Source organism: Engystomops pustulosus, unplaced genomic scaffold (genome assembly GCF_040894005.1).
Source record: "Engystomops pustulosus unplaced genomic scaffold, aEngPut4.maternal MAT_SCAFFOLD_872, whole genome shotgun sequence".
Classification (NCBI taxonomy): domain Eukaryota; kingdom Metazoa; phylum Chordata; class Amphibia; order Anura; family Leptodactylidae; genus Engystomops; species Engystomops pustulosus.
In genome coordinates, this window is record NW_027285751.1 from 7,901 (window position 1) to 27,004 (window position 19,104).

The following is a 19,104-nucleotide window of genomic DNA, read 5'->3' on the forward strand; positions in this document are numbered from 1 at the left end:
GGTTTGAATACTTTCCAAATCCCCTGAATACACAACTTCCTGTTTCTGACTCCTACAGTCTATCTTAATGGCGTCACCCTGTGCATCTTTCTCTCACAGTCAGTATCAGTGACTGACACAGAAAGAGGGGAGTAAGCAGCAAAACAACTCTATAAAAGTAGCTTATTCCTGATTGACAGAAAACCTGTAACAGCACTACAATAGTAGATTCACCCGAAGGGTTCCTACCCCTGTTAGACCATTAGGAAATCCAGGCCCACTTTAAATGAATTATACGAAAAGTTTATTGTTATGTGGCAAAATAAAATCTCCGTGCAACGTTTCGGCAATATCTCGCCTTTGTCAAGCACAAACACTGCTACACAAGAAGGAGAGGGGATAGTGTATGTCAGAGTATTTGGTTTCAGTGCTCTGCAATGTGCACGTCTGTGCTAGTTGAATCGTGCTTAGACAAGTTAAAGATCCACAGAGTGTTTGCACTAAAGTAAGTAGCAGGAATTCTGAATCACTTGATGAACATTCATGGATTACATTATTATTAAGGCAGTAAAAACACATGGGCAACTTATGTAAAAGAGCGGCCAGCCTCTTTAAGGAAGGTATACATTATTTTAGGCTGCAATAATGGTGAGGACAATTTCCTACGATTTATAAACCTTTTCAAAACAACTTCTTTGGAAGCAGACTACTTGGCAGTCTAACCTAATGGGGTTGACGGGCAGAAAACAATTTAAGACATAAAAGCACTAATAAATCCCTTTCAGTTTCAGTTCTTCCGGAGTTCCCACTGGTCTTTACTTCTATGTACAGTGGGACTGGCAACCTAGTGCTGCAGTTAGTGATTGACAGAAAGCGCATTTCTTCGGTGTTTAGATAGGACCATGAAGATAACTACAATATAAACACCATGATATAAACCAGTCAGGAGACCAATGAAGCCGAACCTGTCTCCATTAGATCATGCACTCAAATTGTAGACCATTTTTATAAATTAGCATAAAAATATATGCAGTTTAGTAACAGGAAGCATGAATTTAGTAAAAGAAATCGAATTGCCAAAACCAGATGAAATAAAATATGTTTTTAAAAAACTGTTTATTAGTCTGCATATTATTTTTAGTATTTAAAGTTTTTCTTTGAATTGAAATTTTTAACATAGCGTTTTTAGATCTAATAGAAGGGAAATCTACCATCAAAATCAAGCATGATAAACAAGGGGAACTTACTTATAGATCCAGGCACCATGGCTGTGGCATGGTCACGTTATCCAGCCACATTATCTGGATCTATGATTAAGTGTCCCTGGTTTATCCATGCTTGATGGTAGACATCCTTTAAATGATAAAGCATTAAGTAAACTGGGGAAAAATAATACACAAGTCATTTATGTAGGGTGTTGACTACATTCAAATGAATTAAAAATTCATTAGTCCTTGGAAAAGTAGGTCAGTCGGCTCCAGTCTACTGATAAATATGCTAGAGACAATTCTCATTAACCTTCAAAATTTAATAAGAATCTTGTTTCTTGCTAGTCATGGAATGAATCCTATAAGGCTGCCCCTGTTACACAAAAGGTACAATATACCATGCAAGCTTCTACATGCATGTAAATAAAAACCACTAACAAATTGAGATGAAAAGTAAATAAAACTAAAATATGGCATCCACTTATACTTACGAAGTATAACGTGCGTGATAACAAATGCAAATATAAAGACCGTCAGAAATGACAGCGATAAAATGAACATGTAAAAAAATCTGTAGTTTCTTTTCCCAACGCAGTTCCCCACCCAGGGACAATGGTGATCAAAGCGCTCTGAAATGAGAGGCAAAACAAAAAGATATATATGGCATTGAATTAATCAAAATGTATAGAACTGTAAAAACAACATGAATGAATGCTTATGTGATCGTGGTCATTTTATGCAGAATAGGGCATTACAGAAACTTCTACATCACTAGTTTATAAGAGGACATAAGGGCTACATTTACAGTGTATGCATATGTGGGGAATCCTAACCAATGTATTCTAAATGGGGTGGGGGGGATCTGCACAGCCTTTAGTCACACCAACATTAGTGGTGTCTGTTACCCTTTTTGCATTATAGAAGAGAATAAAGGACACCTAATACAGATGATAAAAGAATGGCCTTCGATGAAACATCAGTTACCATTAACTTTTATGTTCTGCTTCCGTTATGTACAAAAGATAAATGAGTTTTGCAGTTATTATTAACAGAAAACAGCAAAGGACACCAGTAAAGGTTATATGAACTGGGCCTTAGTGATGCAACAAGAAGCTTTTGCAAAATTACAGATACTTGCTGCTCCTCGCCCCACTCCTGATGTCAGCATCTGTTATGCACAACTGGTGTAAGAACCCAGCATAGAAAGTCCTGATTCTTCTCGATCAGTATCTACTGCCCTGGAGGGCACTGCACTGCTGTGATTACTGGGGTGGAATTTTGTGATTTACTGATATTACTATATTTGATAGTTGAACATTATGTTAATGCAGTTGCCACAGACTAAATAATATTACATACAACAAAATCAACAAACATACAGTATATTGTATAACTGTCATCATGAAATGAACAAATGAGACACTTGCCAAAGACCTTACTCATCTCCAAATGCTGTGCCGTACCACACAAGATACATTGCATTATGGTAACGTCAGCCAGGGTTTTTCATGCCAACATAAGGGAAGGTATGGTACATACAAAAAGAAATAATGCCTGTGGATGCTAGCCACTTTTGGCCTTTATACTTACCAACACAGTTGTCACATAAACTGCAGTGTGAGGCACGAGGTGGGCGGAAGATTTTACAGGTAAAACAATATTTCAGTTTTACGGTTTGTCCATTTATAACAACTTCTTTCGTCCTGGGAGGAGGTCGATATCCACCTGATGTTGACCCATTTGCAACATCTATAAAAACAGGAGATAAAAACATGTCAGCTGTAAAAAGAGAAGATCCCAGAAAGTATACTCACACAAATATGTACATTTTTGAAATTTACTTTTAAAGATTTTAAATAATGCCACTTTGTACCGATTTGATTGTTACTAAAGACTTGTCAGTTTTCCATTTTGAGCAAAGCACACATTGTGCCAAGTTTTTTTATTACACATTCCAAGGCCATATCTTTTATTTTCCTATTTACAGAGCCATATGACGGTGCAGTAGATTTGAGAAAAAAAAAAACTATACTGTCTTTCCCAATGAGACACCAAAAATAGATGCATGGGTGGAGGTATTGCTGCTCAGAGCAAACAAGTCAGCAGCCATGTGCAGCAAATGTTTACGTGCCAGTCAGCCTCAACAAATCACTGGTATTAATGACAGGCGTCTGCTGTATAATACAGCAGACATCTGCCATACATGCAGAGGGTTAGGCCTTTGAGCACTCTTCACACACCTTTCACAGCATAAACGCGTATATATATATGAGTGGTTCATACTATCCAAGTATTTAAGAACACTTCATCCCTCTCTCTGCTTTACTCTGCTATGTTTAAAATGTCTTTATTTATATAAAATTAGAAGGCTTATTTTAGTTGCAATTTTTTCTGTTTCAAGAAAATGGAGGTGAAATTAGAGGAAAAAAATGTAATTTATTAGGGCTCTAAATTTCACAAATTCCAAGAATAAAATGCTCCAGGAAAAAGTAATTACTCTCAATAGAAGATTTGGCTGGAAGATTTATCTGCAGAAATGCAAAGGTGGAAGAAGAGTGCTCACTACTATGAAAAGCCACCAAGGAGCACAGTGGGGAGTTTCTCACAAATATGCCAGTTACCTTGTGGCTGGTATGCAGGCTCCCCAGATTATGGGAATACCCCTCTTGTGGCCAGGGTGTACTGCCTGTGCACACAGCAGGGTTGGAATGCGCTTTATGCATGTGCTGTACACCGTGCATCAAGACATTTTAAAAACAATAGAAAAATGAAAATTTCCAGGCATATATGGCAGATGCTAAACCACAACCTTCTATATGAGTACCTGGTGATACCTCAGCAATTTGAAAACTGAGCATATTGAAGGTTCAAGACTGTAGGAAAACCCAGTTAAAGAGCTCACCACACAGGACAGATGGGTCTGAACAGGAGCTCTACTACACACATCCCTAACACTGAAGTGGCATTCAGTTTAGTGGTGTGAGCAGAGGTCGCATTAACGCCTCACCACGCGTCATAGACGCGTGATGAGGCGCCATTACCCCCCAAAATAATTGCCATGCGTAAAGTTACGCATGGCAATTATTCCCTGTAGCGCGCAGGCTGAGAGGCCCGGCGCGCGCTGCAAAGGAGGTACAAGTCAGTAGCGTGATCGCAGCGCGCGCCGGGCCGCTCAGCGCGACACGTGACACAGTTTCAGGGGCGCCCCGGAGAGACCCGAAGTGAGTGCACCGGCCCCGGGGGAGACTTGTGGGCTGCGAAGATGCTGCTCCCCGTCCTGCTCTACCTGTCCGCAGCTGCCTGCGTTTATGTGATCGAGGGGACCTAGAGCAGTCCCGGGTGAGTGTGTTGTCAGCGTGTGTGCAGTGTGTTGTCAGCGTGTGTGCAGTGTGTTGTCAGCGTGTGTGCAGTGTGTTGTCAGCGTGTGTGCAGTGTGTTGTCAGCGTGTGTGCAGTGTGTTGTCAGCGTGTGTGCAGTGTGTTGTGAGCGTGGGCTGTGTTGTGAGCGTGGGCTGTGTTGTGAGCGCGGGCTGTGTTGTGAGCGCGGGCTGTGTTGTGAGCGCGGGCTGTGTTGTGAGCGCGGGCTGTGTTGTGAGCGCGGGCTGTGTTGTGAGCGCGGGCTGTGTTGTGAGCGCGGGCTGTGTTGTGAGCGCGGGCTGTGTTGTGAGCGCGGGCTGTGTTGTGAGCGCGGGCTGTGTTGTGAGCGCGGGCTGTGTTGTGAGCGCGGGCTGTGTTGTGAGCGCGGGCTGTGTTGTGAGCGCGGGCAGTGTTGTGAGCGCGGGCAGTGTTGTGAGCGCGGGCAGTGTTGTGAGCGCGGGCAGTGTTGTGAGTGCGTGCAGTGTTGTGAGTGCGTGCAGTGTTGTGAGTGCGTGCAGTGTTGTGAGTGTGTGCAGTGTTGTGAGTGTGTGCAGTGTTGTGAGTGTGTGCAGTGTTGTGAGTGTGTGCAGTGTTGTGAGTGTGTGCAGTGTTGTGAGTGTGTGCAGTGTTGTGAGTGTGTGCAGTGTGTGCTGTGTTGTGAGTGTGTGCAGTGTGTGCTGTGTTGTGAGTGTGTGCAGTGTGTGCTGTGTTGTGAGTGTTGTGAGTGTGTGCAGTGTTGTGAGTGTGTGCAGTGTTGTGAGTGTGTGCAGTGTGTGCTGTGTTGTGAGTGTGTGCAGTGTGTGCTGTGTTGTGAGTGTGTGCAGTGTGTGCTGTGTTGTGAGTGTGTGCAGTGTGTGCTGTGTTGTGAGTGTGTGCAGTGTGTGCTGTGTTGTGAGTGTGTGCAGTGTGTGCAGTGTTGTGAGTGTGTGCAGTGTGTGCAGTGTTGTGAGTGTGTGCAGTGTTGTGAGTGTGCAGTGTTGTGAGTGTGCAGTGTTGTGAGTGTGCAGTGTGTGCTGTGTTGTGAGTGGTGGTTGTGCAGTGTGTGTTGTGAGTGTGCAGTGTGTGCTGTGCAGTTTGTGTAGTGTGTGCTGTGTTGTGAGTGGTGGTTGTGCAGTGTGTGTTGTGTGTTGTGAGTGTGTGCAGTGTGTGTGCGTGCGTGCGTGCGCTGTGTTCTGTGTGAGTGTGCCATGTGTGCGGTGTATTACCAAAATTTTCATACTCCTCCTCGGGTAAAAATACTCCTCAAAAATGGTGAGAGGAGTATTTTTACCCTTTTGGAAAAATGTTAGTGCGACCTCTGGGTGTGAGGTTATAGCAGGGGGCAGCAACCACAGCTAGTGCATAAATAGTAATAATATTTATAGTGTTGTGAGTGTGTGCAGTGTTGTGAGTGTGTGCAGTGTTGTGAGTGTGTGCAGTGTTGTGAGTGTGTGCAGTGTTGTGAGTGTGTGCAGTGTGTGCTGTGTTGTGAGTGTGTGCAGTGTGTGCTGTGTTGTGAGTGTGTGCAGTGTGTGCTGTGTTGTGAGTGTGTGCAGTGTGTGCGGTGTTGTGAGTGTGTGTAGTGTGTGCTGTGTTGTGAGTGGTGGTTGTGCAGTGTGTGTTGTGTGTTGTGAGTGTGCAGTGTGTGTTGTGAGTGTGCTGTGCGAGTGTGCGTGTGTGTTGTGCAGTGTGTGCTGTGTTGTGAGTGTGTGCAGTGTGTGTGCGTGCGTGCGTGCGCTGTGTTCTGTGTGAGTGTGCCATGTGTGCGGTGTATTACCAAAATTTTCATACTCCTCCTCGGGTAAAAATACTCCTCAAAAATGGTGAGAGGAGTATTTTTACCCTTTTGGAAAAATGTTAGTGCGACCTCTGGGTGTGAGGTTATAGCAGGGGGCAGCAACCACAGCTAGTGCATAAATAGTAATAATATTTATATAAACAGGCCAGGTTATGTACAAGATAGGTTCCGTAGGTTTGTTCTTAAGTTGAATTTGTATGCAAGTCGGAACTGTATAGTTTATAATTGTAGCCCCGGCCAGAATTTTTTTGGTCTCTGTGACAATTGGATTTTAAAAATGTTGGGTTTTCATAAGGACAAGAAATAACAATAAAAAACTTATTTGCACAGTTTAAAGCGTTCACAGCATTCTAAATCATTTCAATATTTTATATTCACATTACCTGGTAGTCCCCAAGTAGTGGCAGTGTGCAGGCTGAGTGTTCCTGTGTCTCCTCATACATTCTTTCTCTCCTCCACACGATCCCTCTCCCTCCCCTGTCTGCTCAATGCACATGACAGCAAGAAGGGAGGGTAGAGGGAGCTGCATGAATGGAGGAGAGGAGACTGACACAGAGGCTGCAAATGCTTCTCCTCTGGTAGGGAGCCAGGTAATGTGAATTAAACATGTAAAAATATTTACAGGATTCATAATGCTGACAAAAGCATTCCTGGTGACAGGTTCGCTTTAAACGGTTCCAGTTATTACAGTAATAACCTTAAAGGGAACCGGTCACCACTAAGGACCTCATTTTCATTAAGACAGATTGCAAAAGCCCACTATAGCTGGATTGCAAAGATGCCTGTTTTTTCTGTGCATTACAATAAAAATTGTGAGATATAACTTACCTTGCACCCTGATATAACCCTGTTGTGGGTCCCAGGTGTGTTTTGGATGCATTTAAAAAAAATCAACAAGTGACTTGTCTGTGCTGCTCACTCACCAGCTCTCAACCTCCACCTTTCTTCTCCTGTACAACTCCTCCCTCCTGCTCCTTCACTTACACAAGGAGTGACTCACAGCATGGTGAGCTGACATCAGTGGGGAAGGGAGGAGCTGTATGGGAGAATAAAGGTGAGAGCCGAGAGTACTCAGAGTAGCTGAGAAGTGAATGAGTAGCACAGACAAACCACATGTTTTAAATGCGTCCAAAACAAACCTGGCAAGGTAAGTTTAAACTTATTAAAATTTATATTGTAAAGTAAATGCTCAGAAAAGGTAGAAAGACATCTTTCTAATCCAGCTGTAATGGGCTTCTGCATTTCACGGTCTTTAATGAAAATGTGGTCCCTGGTGACAGGTTCCTTTTAAAGCAATGAATCATTCATGAGAACTCTTATGAGTCCCTTATAGAGCGTGCATAGGGACTTTCAACTTCTCCATAAGTATTGAATATCTCTGTGTAATACTAATCTTGAATTACCAATTTGTCGTTCCAAATCTGCTGCTTCATCTGGAGTGGCACGTGGAAGAACACCTGGATCACTAAAACTTGTCCTCAGCAATGTCCCCATCACAAAAAAGACAAGGATTCCACCTATTACAGGAATTGCAGGAGTAATCTTCACTGCTAAATAAGGACAACTGCAAAGAAAGAAACAGCCAGGAAGATTAATTTTGTCAATTTCTTAAAAGGGTTGTCCAGGATAAATGATCTTCATGGCAAGGGCTGCTGCAACAAAACAAGTGAACCTATACTTATCTGTGTCCTTATCACTGGTCCACGGTCCCGAGTGACAAGATGCTCTAGTCGGAAACTGAGGTGAGAGGTAGGTAGAAGTTTGTTTTGTTACAGCAGCGCCTGCCCCAATTACAAAGACCATCCATCCCAACTTTAATGTTGTAAACATGACATAAGAGAAGGGCATTGAAATGTCAGACACATCTTAAACAATGCTATTATGATTAGCTCAGTAGACATGAATACTGGCTTCTAGTTTGATGCCATCGTTCTTAAACAGCAGCCTTATTTTCTTGGACCATGTGAAATGCAAACTGACGGTGTAGGTATACTGGATATGCACCCAAGTATTTTGGGGAATTGACTGTATACTTCACATCAAGCAGCCTCTCAGAATGAATTGTACCATTACTGTAATGCAGTTTCTTATAGTAAGGACACTTGCTAAAGTATGATGAATCCACCATGACACTAATCAGTCCAAGAATCGCAAGTCTATCGCAGTCTATTTATGCCGTACTTGGACAATACCATTGTCGTATGAAAATAAAAATAGCTGCCAGATTTGCTATAAATGTTCCCATGACCAAGGCATGCCAGGAATGCTCATCGTCCAAGCAACAAACAAGAAATATCTCAATTTAGTTGAGGAATGGTGATCTCATAGTCCCAATGAGACTTGTCTAGACACAAATAAGGTAAAGTCTTAACTCTCTATAGCTGCACCTCATCATCAGCATCATCATGACAGCCTAAACACATGGTGTTTTTTAGGATGCTTTCAGAACAGTAATCAGAATCTCTATTACCTAGTGAATACAGAGGAGGTGGATTATCTATTCCATATGGAACTCACCAAGAAATCCCCAAGGATTCTGAGGGTCCCTACAAATTGATCAGACACTCCATAAAATAGGATGAAAGGGTCTTTAGTAGCATAATCCCTTTAACATTTTATTGAACTTATAGGGACCTGTAACACATTGATCAAACACAGAGGAAGGGCCTGGAAGTCATAGAAAATTACTTGTGTGATACATTCTATATTGGAGACTTAGGGGAAAAGGCTCATATCTCAGGATTCATCTAAGCACACTGCCCTTTCATCTCACAGTTATTTTCCTTTGCTTATTAATAATTCTCCACTATACATTTCACTTTGAAGATTTCAGAAACTCATCACATTGTCATAAGAAAGCAGAATTTTACAGCCTGTGGGTCTGGTCAGAAGCTGAACATTTGCTATCGAAATTCATCACTGTCTCGTCAGTGATAAGTAAATTGTTGTAGTTACCAATCAAGCCTGACAGACAGGGATAGGGGCTGGGAAAAGCCTCACGCGTATCGCCACTAACAGTGGCTTCCCCTGAGTTACTTATTTATCATGCTTCTTACATGGGCTACTTTGCCATGATGTTGCAGCACATTTTTTTGTCATCTTTTGCTACTTTTTATATTGGTGCAGCTAGACAGGCATAGGGTTTGGGGCTGGGTAGGGAGGTGGTGTCTTGGAGGGCATTATTATGTGCCCTACCCTCCCTGGGTTCTTGTATACAGGATTTTGTTCCTTTATAAAATGTTTTTATTGGCTCTTTGTTTGGTGATAACTGATTTGTTTAATTAATAAAGATCATATAGTTTGGTATAGCACATGTTTTGTCTGTATTTGTACTTAATTCGCTTTTTCATGTGCCCAGACCTTACATTTTTGTATGTGTAGTTCCTCCTTCATGATTTTATCTACAATGAAGCCTCCTGTTGCAAGCAAAGATCTGAAACACTGAGGATTTGATACAGAAAGTATATTGGAAAATTTTAAAACTTTTCATTACAAAAATAATATCAACAAGTTGCTGGAAAGTGCTTAAAGTGGACAATCCCTTTAATATGTGTGACTCAATTTGTTTTAATGACTCACATCTGGCGAGTTGCATACAAGTTTACAAACTGATTTATGTAACATTGCATCCATGGAAAGGAACCATTTAGGGATGAAAGCAATGCTTTTGAATCATAGTTTTTAATGAAGTCCTTATTTTGAGTGGGTTAGTATGCTTGACAGGTTCTCCTTTAATAAACAGAAGGATCCATGACGTGTAATTAGACTAAATCTCTATTTATTCCACCTTATAGACTCTGCTGGCAATAATTATCTATATCAGATAACAGGGACTGTTCTGCATCCAATTGTGAAAGATGAGATCCAATGTCCTAAAAGCTGCATCAAAAGAAAATCCCTCACCTCCACTTAACCAAAACCAGAAGTCGTCACTTGTCAGACAGAAAAATGTCTGTTTCGTGATACATACATTACCTTATGGTTAAAAAACACACATTGCTATGAACTTCAAAGAGTCTGTACAGGAGGAGGGTTGTATTTACCGTATAAACTTGAGTATAAGCAGTTAAAAAAAAAAAAAAAAAAAGTGCTCAAAAACCCTTATTCTGCTTATACTCAAATCTATGAGTATACGCATGGTCCGGTTGTGCACACCATGATGTCAGCCATGTGCACACCATGATGTCAGCCAACATAGTGTGTGTGCTGCCATTGGCACACACTATGTCAGCAAGCGACTGACATGGTGTAGGCGACAGGACCACACGGAGAGGCGAAGACTAGCTGAAGACAGAAGAGGACCTGTGGCATCGGAAAGGTGAGTAAAGAGTTTTTTTTAGGCTGGGCAGGGGGCAGGCACTGGCAATATACATTGAGACTGCTGGCTATACAGTAGGCGATGGGCACAAATTTGCAGCTGGATATACGGTGTCCCTACAGTGGTGTGAATGGGGCCATAGGTAGGAGAGATAGAGAATGAAAACTGAGACAGAGGTTTCCCTTGTGTTCATCTCCTGGACTAACTGAGCTCTGAAAAGGATGGGCTTATTTTAATACCACAAGGTTAAAATGAGGACACTGCCAGGACACGTGCCCTGAATCAGAGGTCCAATACACCTGCCTTCCATTTTACGTATCATAAACTGCAATTTTTCACTTTAGTCCCAAATAGGTAGTTAAACAGAGCAAAAATGATGCAACACAGGCACAGATCGTATTCCAATGTTGGATTTCTAGAGTACGAATTCGGATCACATTACAAGTGCCTGACACACTATACCGAATCTTTAGTAGTTGGCTTAGGTTTGTGTCCAAAAATGGAGAAAATAATATTCTAGACCATCAAAGTCAAGTGTAGGAAAGTGTAGTGCCATGAAATAGACATGATCTAAAACAGTGGTGGCGAACCTATGGCACGGGTGCCATAGGTGGCACTCAGAGCCCTTTCTGTGGGCACTCAGGCCATTGTCCCAATTTCACCAAACAGGACCAAATCCACCAAATCTTCCTGCAGTCCCAAGCAACTTAAAAGATACTGCTCTCAGAGCCATTTTAAAGCGACATTTCATTGGCTGTTTGAACTGCGTGAAAAGGTGTGGACAGAACTGCATTGTCTTTGGAGGTCCTCCTGCTGAACCCACCATTCTTCCTAGAGAGAAGCTACAATGATGGTCTGAATTTATTTGCCCACCTTCTTTCAACTCTATTGGTGGCCTTAGGAGAGCCAATACATTGAATGATGTTGAAAAACAGGTAGCAATAAGTTACTGCTAGAAATGCTATGTTGGCACGTCATGGCAAATAAGTGGATTTTGGATGTAGTTTGGGCACTCAGTCTGTAAAAGGTTTGCCATCACTGATCTAGAAGGTGTTCAGCAGTGTGATAACATACTGGTAGTGGTTTATTACATCAATTTCTGCTGAGAAGTTCTCTTTAATGCCTAAATATACCTGTGAATATTCACAATTACACAAGTAGTAGATGGGTCTCAGTATGCCCAACCCATTATTTTAGGATGACATAGTGAAATAGAGAGACTGGTATAACAGGTCAAATTAGACTACAAGTGAGATGCCCAGGTTATTATGGGATTTTTTTTTTCCCATCTCAAGTTATGGGGGAAAAAGACCCCTCTGTAAGACACTGTCATTTGCAAACACAAGAAAGTGTGAATATAAAAATATTCTACTGTCGTAGAAGCATTGATAAATGTGTTGATAAATATGTAAACAATGCAAAACATCTGATGCAGCAAAACGCAATCCAAACGCAACGTGTGCACTCAGACTCGAAATAAGGCATCTGAGGACTCTGCTTTTTAAGAACGGGGAGCAGTTTGAACTGAAACCATATGCATTTTCACTAAAATCAGCCCAGATTCTCCCAATGACCTTGATTTGCTTTTCAAAATGCAAGTGAAATGCAATGTATGAACGTAGCCCAATAAGTACTGAGGAAATAAATGATATTTCACCTTGCCCGAAGATAAACTGTAGCAAGGATATAAAAGTTATATAGAGCTTATATGAAAAACGCAGCTACACGAGTTTCAAAATTCATTGCTTATACCGTATTTTCCGGGCCATTAGGCGCACCGGAATATAAGGCGCATCAGTCCGATGCGCCTTATATATGGAATAATTCCATATATATGGCGCATCGGACTATAAGGCGCAGGGTCCGGGGGCGGAGCGGAGACCCGACGAGAAGAGACGCGACCCGGCGGCACGGGGAAGGTGAGTGGGGAAGGTGAGGGGGAGGTGGAGGAGGGCAGCGGACCATACTTACAAAAGGTCCCCGCTACCGGAGAAAGCAGATCTCCAGCGGGAACTGCAGACCGATGCGGCAGAAGTTGTTTGTGCCGCGTGGTCTGCAGTTCCCGCTGGAGATCTGCTGTCTCCGGTAGCGGGGACCTTTGTAAGTATGGTCCGCTGCCCTCATATAGGGCGCACCGGACTATAAGGCGCACTTTGGATTTCCAAGGAAATCCAAGGCTTTTATGTGCGCCTTATAGTCCGGAAAATACGGTAAGTGCTTTACACAAAGAGCATGTTAGAACAAACTTGCCTTTAAAGGAAACCTACAATTTGATTTGATGCATTATGAAGCAAACATACCTTTAGAATGCTGTTGCTGCACTGATGCAGGTTCATATCTTGGTGGATCCCTGAGTTGAGTGGTTTTGCTGATAAAACAGAAATAACATTATGATAATGAAGCTCTGCCCCTTCTATGGCTCCTTCAGCACTTGCTTTTCCGCTTCTCCTAGCAGGAGAGTTTTTCTCTGCAGAAGAAGATGATACAATCACTTTTTCTCCCTGCCAGACAGAATAATCAATTGCTGCACCATCCCGCTGCTGCTGTGTATGAGTGATCCAGCTCAAGTTGATTAGTCATGCTTAGTCATGCTTGACTAACCTCCATTTGCAATTACAAGCTCATTGTTGATCGAGACAGCCATGCTGATCCAGCTTTTCCAAGGTCCTGAATGGTATAATTGTTTTTTCAGCAAAACCACTCAGCTCAGGGATTAATCAAGATATGATCCAGCATCAGTGTAGCAACACCATTCTTGCTTCATAATGTATGAAATCAAAATGGTAGGTTTCCTTTAAATTCTAAAACCCCAAAATTACTTTTCATATTATTTACAGTGCTTTGTATGGCACAAATATATCCTGCTGAAATCTGTCAATATTTAAAAAAAATAAAATAAAAAAAAAATTAGTCATTTTCTGACAATAACTTCCAATCACGAACAGCTACCCAGATTTATTATAGATACACCCTGAGTGTTTATGACATTTTGGCAGTCAATACAACAATGACCAGCTCCTAATTCTTTATAATCGTTTTTTTCAATAATTTCTTTGGAAGGAAAGCTTCACGTTAGCAGTACATACTTTTTTTTTAGATCCCAACAGATCTAAAAGCTGTGCCTTGTGAAATTACAAATATATTGTAGGAAAGACCATTTTTCTGGTTTGCCAATAAAAATATCTGCAAGCTTTTGTAGCCGAGACCCTCCAGTAGGCAAGAGAAAACAGCATAACATGTGAAGATCTGCTAGTAAACTGGTCTGCGCACTAAGGCAATAATAAGAAACACACAAGTGCCCTTCACTAACCTGCTCCTCTTGCCAAATACATCAGAGGTTACAAGTTTTCCGTACTTGTAGGCATAACTCAAATAAAGCACTTGACAAAAACAAGTAGGAGTGTTCTGTAGCCAATTTTAACACAACTAGAACGGTGTTGGAAGCGTTCGTGAACACAGAAAAACATCAAGTAAAATATTTTCACATCATTCCCCAAAGCAGCACTGATGGAGCTCAAAACAACCTAGAACAGTGATGGCGAACCTTTTAGATACCAAGTGCCCAAACTACAACCCATACCCACCCGTTTGCCAACATGGCAATTTATTCCCTAACTTATTGCTCCCCGCTCCGTTGTAACTTTCAATCATATCAGTGTTCTGAGGACACCAATACAATAAATAGAATGTTCCCCAAAACAGGAAAAAATATTTTGCCTGGAGAAGGAGCAACAATGATAATTCTGATCTGTCCACAGCTTCCCACCCCTTCTGTTGTCCCAGGCAGCGCTGTTGCTTTATAATAACATTGAGCATGACAAGTCCTAGGCCGCCTGGGAGTGCAAGTAGATAACTTGAGTCCTCTTTGGTGATGGCCCTGGTACCCAGAGAGAGGGCCCTGAGTGCCACCTCTGGCACCCGTGCCATACGTTCACCACCACTGACCTAGAAGGTTCAATATCCTGTATTACTGGGCTGACCTACCAGAGATTGTTCGACATTACATATAGGTCCTTCGTATTGACAGTTTTGCATTCTGTTTTAGAAAATACTGTATACTTTATGACCCTATAAGCATTTTCAAAATGTAATAAAAATGGAACCTGTCACCGCATTTTTCACAAATACAGCTGGTGACAGCTTCCCATAGAGCCCTATTAACTAAACACCCTTCTTCTAGCCAAAAATTGTTTGACTCATATTCCATAAAATCAACTTTGTTCTGTTACCTGGCACACAGCTGCGAGTCAGAGGGGACGTGGCCTACTAGGTCAAGTTCAGTGGCTTCCCCCCATGTCCGATGACTCTTCTCAACATTCAGCACTTCATGTCATGTGACCTGGGTGAAGTCCAAGGTTCTTTAACTCCTGACATTTGCAAAATCTACCCCATAACTGTATCCGATCACATGAAATCACAGCATGCCTACATGGAGAATGGGGAGAAGTTCATGGAGATGTGTGATTTCATGTCATCAGACATAAGGTGAAGGACCTTAGATGACATCATCCTTGTCACATGACATGAAGTGCTGAATGGTGTAACAGTGCTCTATCTCAATGTTCCAGCAAGGCACTGTGTAAAGCATTTGACATAGCATTTCCTACAGAGCTATACAGGTCTGTAGTTGAGGATTGGCAGACGGTCCCCAAGTACTAATAGCAGTGAGGCCAGTCAATCAGGAACATGGAGGCAGTGTCGTGCAGTCAGAGTGCGGTCAGACCTTGCAGTTACTGCATTGCAATTAGTTTTTAGGTGGTTTTAGGTGCAGTTTACTTAATTTGACAGACGAAAGACATAACCTGAATGGGTGAATATGATTTCGAAGGGAAACACACAACAGCACAACAAATGTCATTAGCCTGTTGAGTTAAACGGGTATTCCCACGAAGACCACTTTCTATGTGTACTCAACAAAATAACATTCTCTGATTTACTGTTATTAACTAAAATACAGCATTTCACATATATAAGCCCAACCTGTCGATCATTCCTGCTGTATACAATTTAAGTTGCCCCTAGACATGACCCTGTAATTTATGACTTGGGGTCGGGTGGCGGTCATCTTGGATTTCTTTGTGACAGTGTGCAGCTGAGATTTCCGTCTCTTTCTGCTCTGTGCCTGTAGCCCTGCCCCCTGCAGTGCCTGCACGGAATTCAGAGACACTCACTGATCACTTCCTGCCAGCACAGGAAAGAGAAGCTGCAAGCTACAAGGAGATAAGTGATCTGGGGGAAGAGGGAGGCAGGCACATGTCTGTGAGAACAGAGATTTAGCAGTGCTGACAGTGTAAAAGTCTGTCATGCACCTGTGTAATAGGTATCTCATGGATCTCTGATCTGTCTCATCTCTCTCTATGTGTCAGTGTGATAATACAATTTCAGAAGCCAGATGAAAGTGTATATACACATGTACCCTGATGATATAACCACACTGTCATCTCACAGAGCTAGATGGATCATAATGTGTCTGCTTAGAGAGTCCCCACCCACACCCTGGAATCTTACACTGAGCAGCGTAGGGAGTGATAGGAGCTAAAACAGCAATAACACTGAGTAAAATTGTAAAGTAAAGGGTTAAAATGATCTTTATTGTGTAAGCATCACTATGGGATTGAGATTTGAGAAGTTTCTTTTGTGGGAAAACCCCTTTAATGTCTTTCAGTTGTTAAAATAAGGAACTGCATCTAAAATCAACTGAAAACTGATTGCAATGCAATTTTTACAGCAATGTGTGACTGTACCCTCAATATCAATGGACTCACATTAGGCGAGTTGCATACCAGTTTACAAGCTTTTTTTTTACATTACAGCGATGGAAAGGAACAGATTACGGGTAAGCAATGCTTTTTTAATTAAATATTAATTTTGGATGTGTTACTTTGAATGGTTCTCTGTAATAACTGTTACCACAGGCTTTGGGACCTTCCACACCAGCATTCTGTGGAAGTTCTTGACATGTGCGACTTTTAATGGACAGTGACCTATTGTATTCAATGGCTTTGAAATAAAACATTTACATTTTTTTTTAATGGGCATGAAAAATGCCCTATGGAAAGGGGAGGAGGCATGCTGTGATTTCATGTGATCACATACATACACGATAGATTTTGCAAGTGTTACTGAGTAAAGGAAAGGACCTTAGATGACATCACCCTGGTCACGTGACATGAAGCTTTCAAAGTAACAGAACTTTCAACGTTCCAGTAAGGCACTTTGCTAAACATTGGACACAGCATAGGATTTAAAGGATGGGACATCATATAAGGCTTCCAGAAAGTCATGCTTTATGTTAAGGGGCTGCTTTAAAAGGTAGCAAAAGAGGTGTGGTTTCCCCTTGTACCATCTTGGAACATATATCTGCCCATTTGTATCACCACACACCTGCAAGGCGGCCTTAATTGGCAGTCTCTGTACGGAGAACTCTTATTACCTGACTGTAATAAGAGTCAGAACAGGACATCAGAACCTACATAATGTATCTCACAATATATGATCAGAGGAACTGTATTTCTGGTTATTTCTGCTCCTACTTTTGGTTGCAAAACAACTAATTCTATGCAATAAAGGACAGAAAACATCCTACACTATTACATATCTACCTTGCTACCACAAAAAAAACAACATGAGCTTAAAGGGGCTGCCCAGGCACTATATGTACTATATGACCAGTTCTTTTGCATATATTATAGTTACACACCCTTACCTCACCAACATGGGCTGTATGCTTTATTTTCCTTCACTTGTCACTGCTGTAGCTGCATCACTTCAAGATGGCTGACCCCATTCTGCTAAAAGATTACATCTCCCACAATGCCCCTGGTCGCATAGCTTCTTCATACGTAGGAACCTGCAGCAACACCCCCACAGCAGGGAACAGGGAACTGACTGCACATGCCCCACTGGAGAGTAGAGAACGTATACAGGTAATTTCTGTGGAAACTAAGTGTAGCAGGAGCTGCCAGTCCACAGGGATGACACTGAATTAGTGAAGTGATAAGTGTGGGGAGATACGGTATAGAGAGGTCAATCTTTGTCACCAGAGAACCCCTTTATTGGCTGTATAACAATATGTTTTCCCATCAATATATATGAATGCACTTGTAGCCCCAGAATTCTGTCAGGCTTGTCCTAGATGTCACATCTGCTTATACATCTAAGAGGCTGACGGTCACACAGAATTGCGCATACACCACAGAGTTGCACATTTAAGAATTTGACATTCTCATCAGACAATTATTAACATGAAATAAAAGATGCTGCCAAGTGGATAATTCAACATATTAGACAGCAATGACCTTGATCATCAACATATGCATTTTAACCATGTTCACATTGAGGCTCGGCATTGTAATTTATATATATTGAATGGGGTACAATCATGGTGTGAACATAGAAACAAGCAAAGTATGCTGTGAACTTTTGCATAACATGAACACAGCCTTTGTACATCGCGAGCAATAGGGTTGCAGACCCATGTTTGTTTCCCCCTGTGTTCACTCACAGCGATTCAATCGAGTATTGGAACAATTCAAAGACAGCGGGGAGAGGCTTGACCTGACCACAGATGTGTTTCTACTGAAATGCATGTGATCGGCAACAAGCACCACATGTTTGAGGGTGCAGTCAGACATTCAGTTTTTCAGATGCAGTTTTTGATGCCCAAACCTGGAATGGAGTAAAGGTAGGAGAGGAGGAGCCACTATTAATTATTTGTCTCAACCCATTATCATCCACACCGGCTTTTAGCTTCAAAAACTGCATGTGTGAGACCGCACCCTTACATGGAAAACATGTAGTGCATTTTCCTGATTGCAAGCATTTCAGTAGCAATTAATCTACTATCAGGCCAAGCCCTTCCCTGCACCTTTCAATTGAATTTCTAAGCACTATTCAAATGCTGCCCCAAAAGACCAGATTTCTTCAGTTTTTTCTCTGCATCTATTGGGTGAAGCTTTACTTCGTAGTAGGTATTAATAGAGGTTATTAGAATTGTGGAATGTTTTACAGTCAAGGTTCGGAAACCTTTGTGTAAATGTGACTTTTCGGAGAAGGTGCAACTTCCTAGATCAGTGATGGCAAACCTTTTAGCGACCGAGTGCCCAAGCTGCAACCCAAACCCCCCTTATTTCCATCCATCTCTGTACACAGACAATCATGGGGACAGCAGGAGGTCCTCCAAAGATAATTCGGCCCTGTCTACTCCTTCTCCCTCTTCCTACAGTTCTAAGGAGCGAAGGAAGCATCAAAATACGTCTAAAAGCAGCATCTTTTAAGTGGCTTGCAACTGCAGGAAGATTCTTTGAGTTCTGTCTGGTGTGCTGGGGCTGTGGCCCGGGTGCCCACAGAAAGGGCTCTGAGTGCCGCCTCTGGCACGCGTGCCATAGGTTCGCCACCACTGTCCTAGATGGTAGCTCTGCCATGTTCCACAAAGTAAATTTGTGCTGGAAAGTGGTCCGCTTTTCT

The 19,104-nt window shown here is 42.1% G+C and overlaps 1 protein-coding gene across 1 annotated transcript; it reads right to left on the reverse strand.

The window, feature by feature from the left end:
• Positions 1 to 1,336: 1,336 nt before the first annotated feature.
• Positions 1,337 to 17,370, reverse strand: LOC140112564 (palmitoyltransferase ZDHHC14-like). Its single transcript, XM_072132541.1, has 4 exons — positions 17,345 to 17,370; positions 7,724 to 7,884; positions 2,778 to 2,936; positions 1,337 to 1,816 (listed from the first exon to the last, which is right to left on the reverse strand). Exons 1-4 carry the CDS (start codon positions 17,353 to 17,355, stop codon positions 1,533 to 1,535), a joined length of 615 nt encoding a protein of 204 aa, XP_071988642.1. The 5' UTR covers positions 17,356 to 17,370; the 3' UTR covers positions 1,337 to 1,532.
• Positions 17,371 to 19,104: the final 1,734 nt, after the last annotated feature.

What these genes read in the sequence shown, in the direction of transcription:
- LOC140112564 (XM_072132541.1), bottom strand. An exon ending in AGATTTGGAACGACAAATTG is followed by an intron (nt 2,937 to 7,723) that starts GTAATTCAAGAT and finishes CTGTTTTTATAG; the next exon opens with ATGTTGCAAATGGGTCAACA. An exon ending in TTTATGTGACAACTGTGTTG is followed by an intron (nt 1,817 to 2,777) that starts GTAAGTATAAAG and finishes CTCTCATTTCAG; the next exon opens with AGCGCTTTGATCACCATTGT.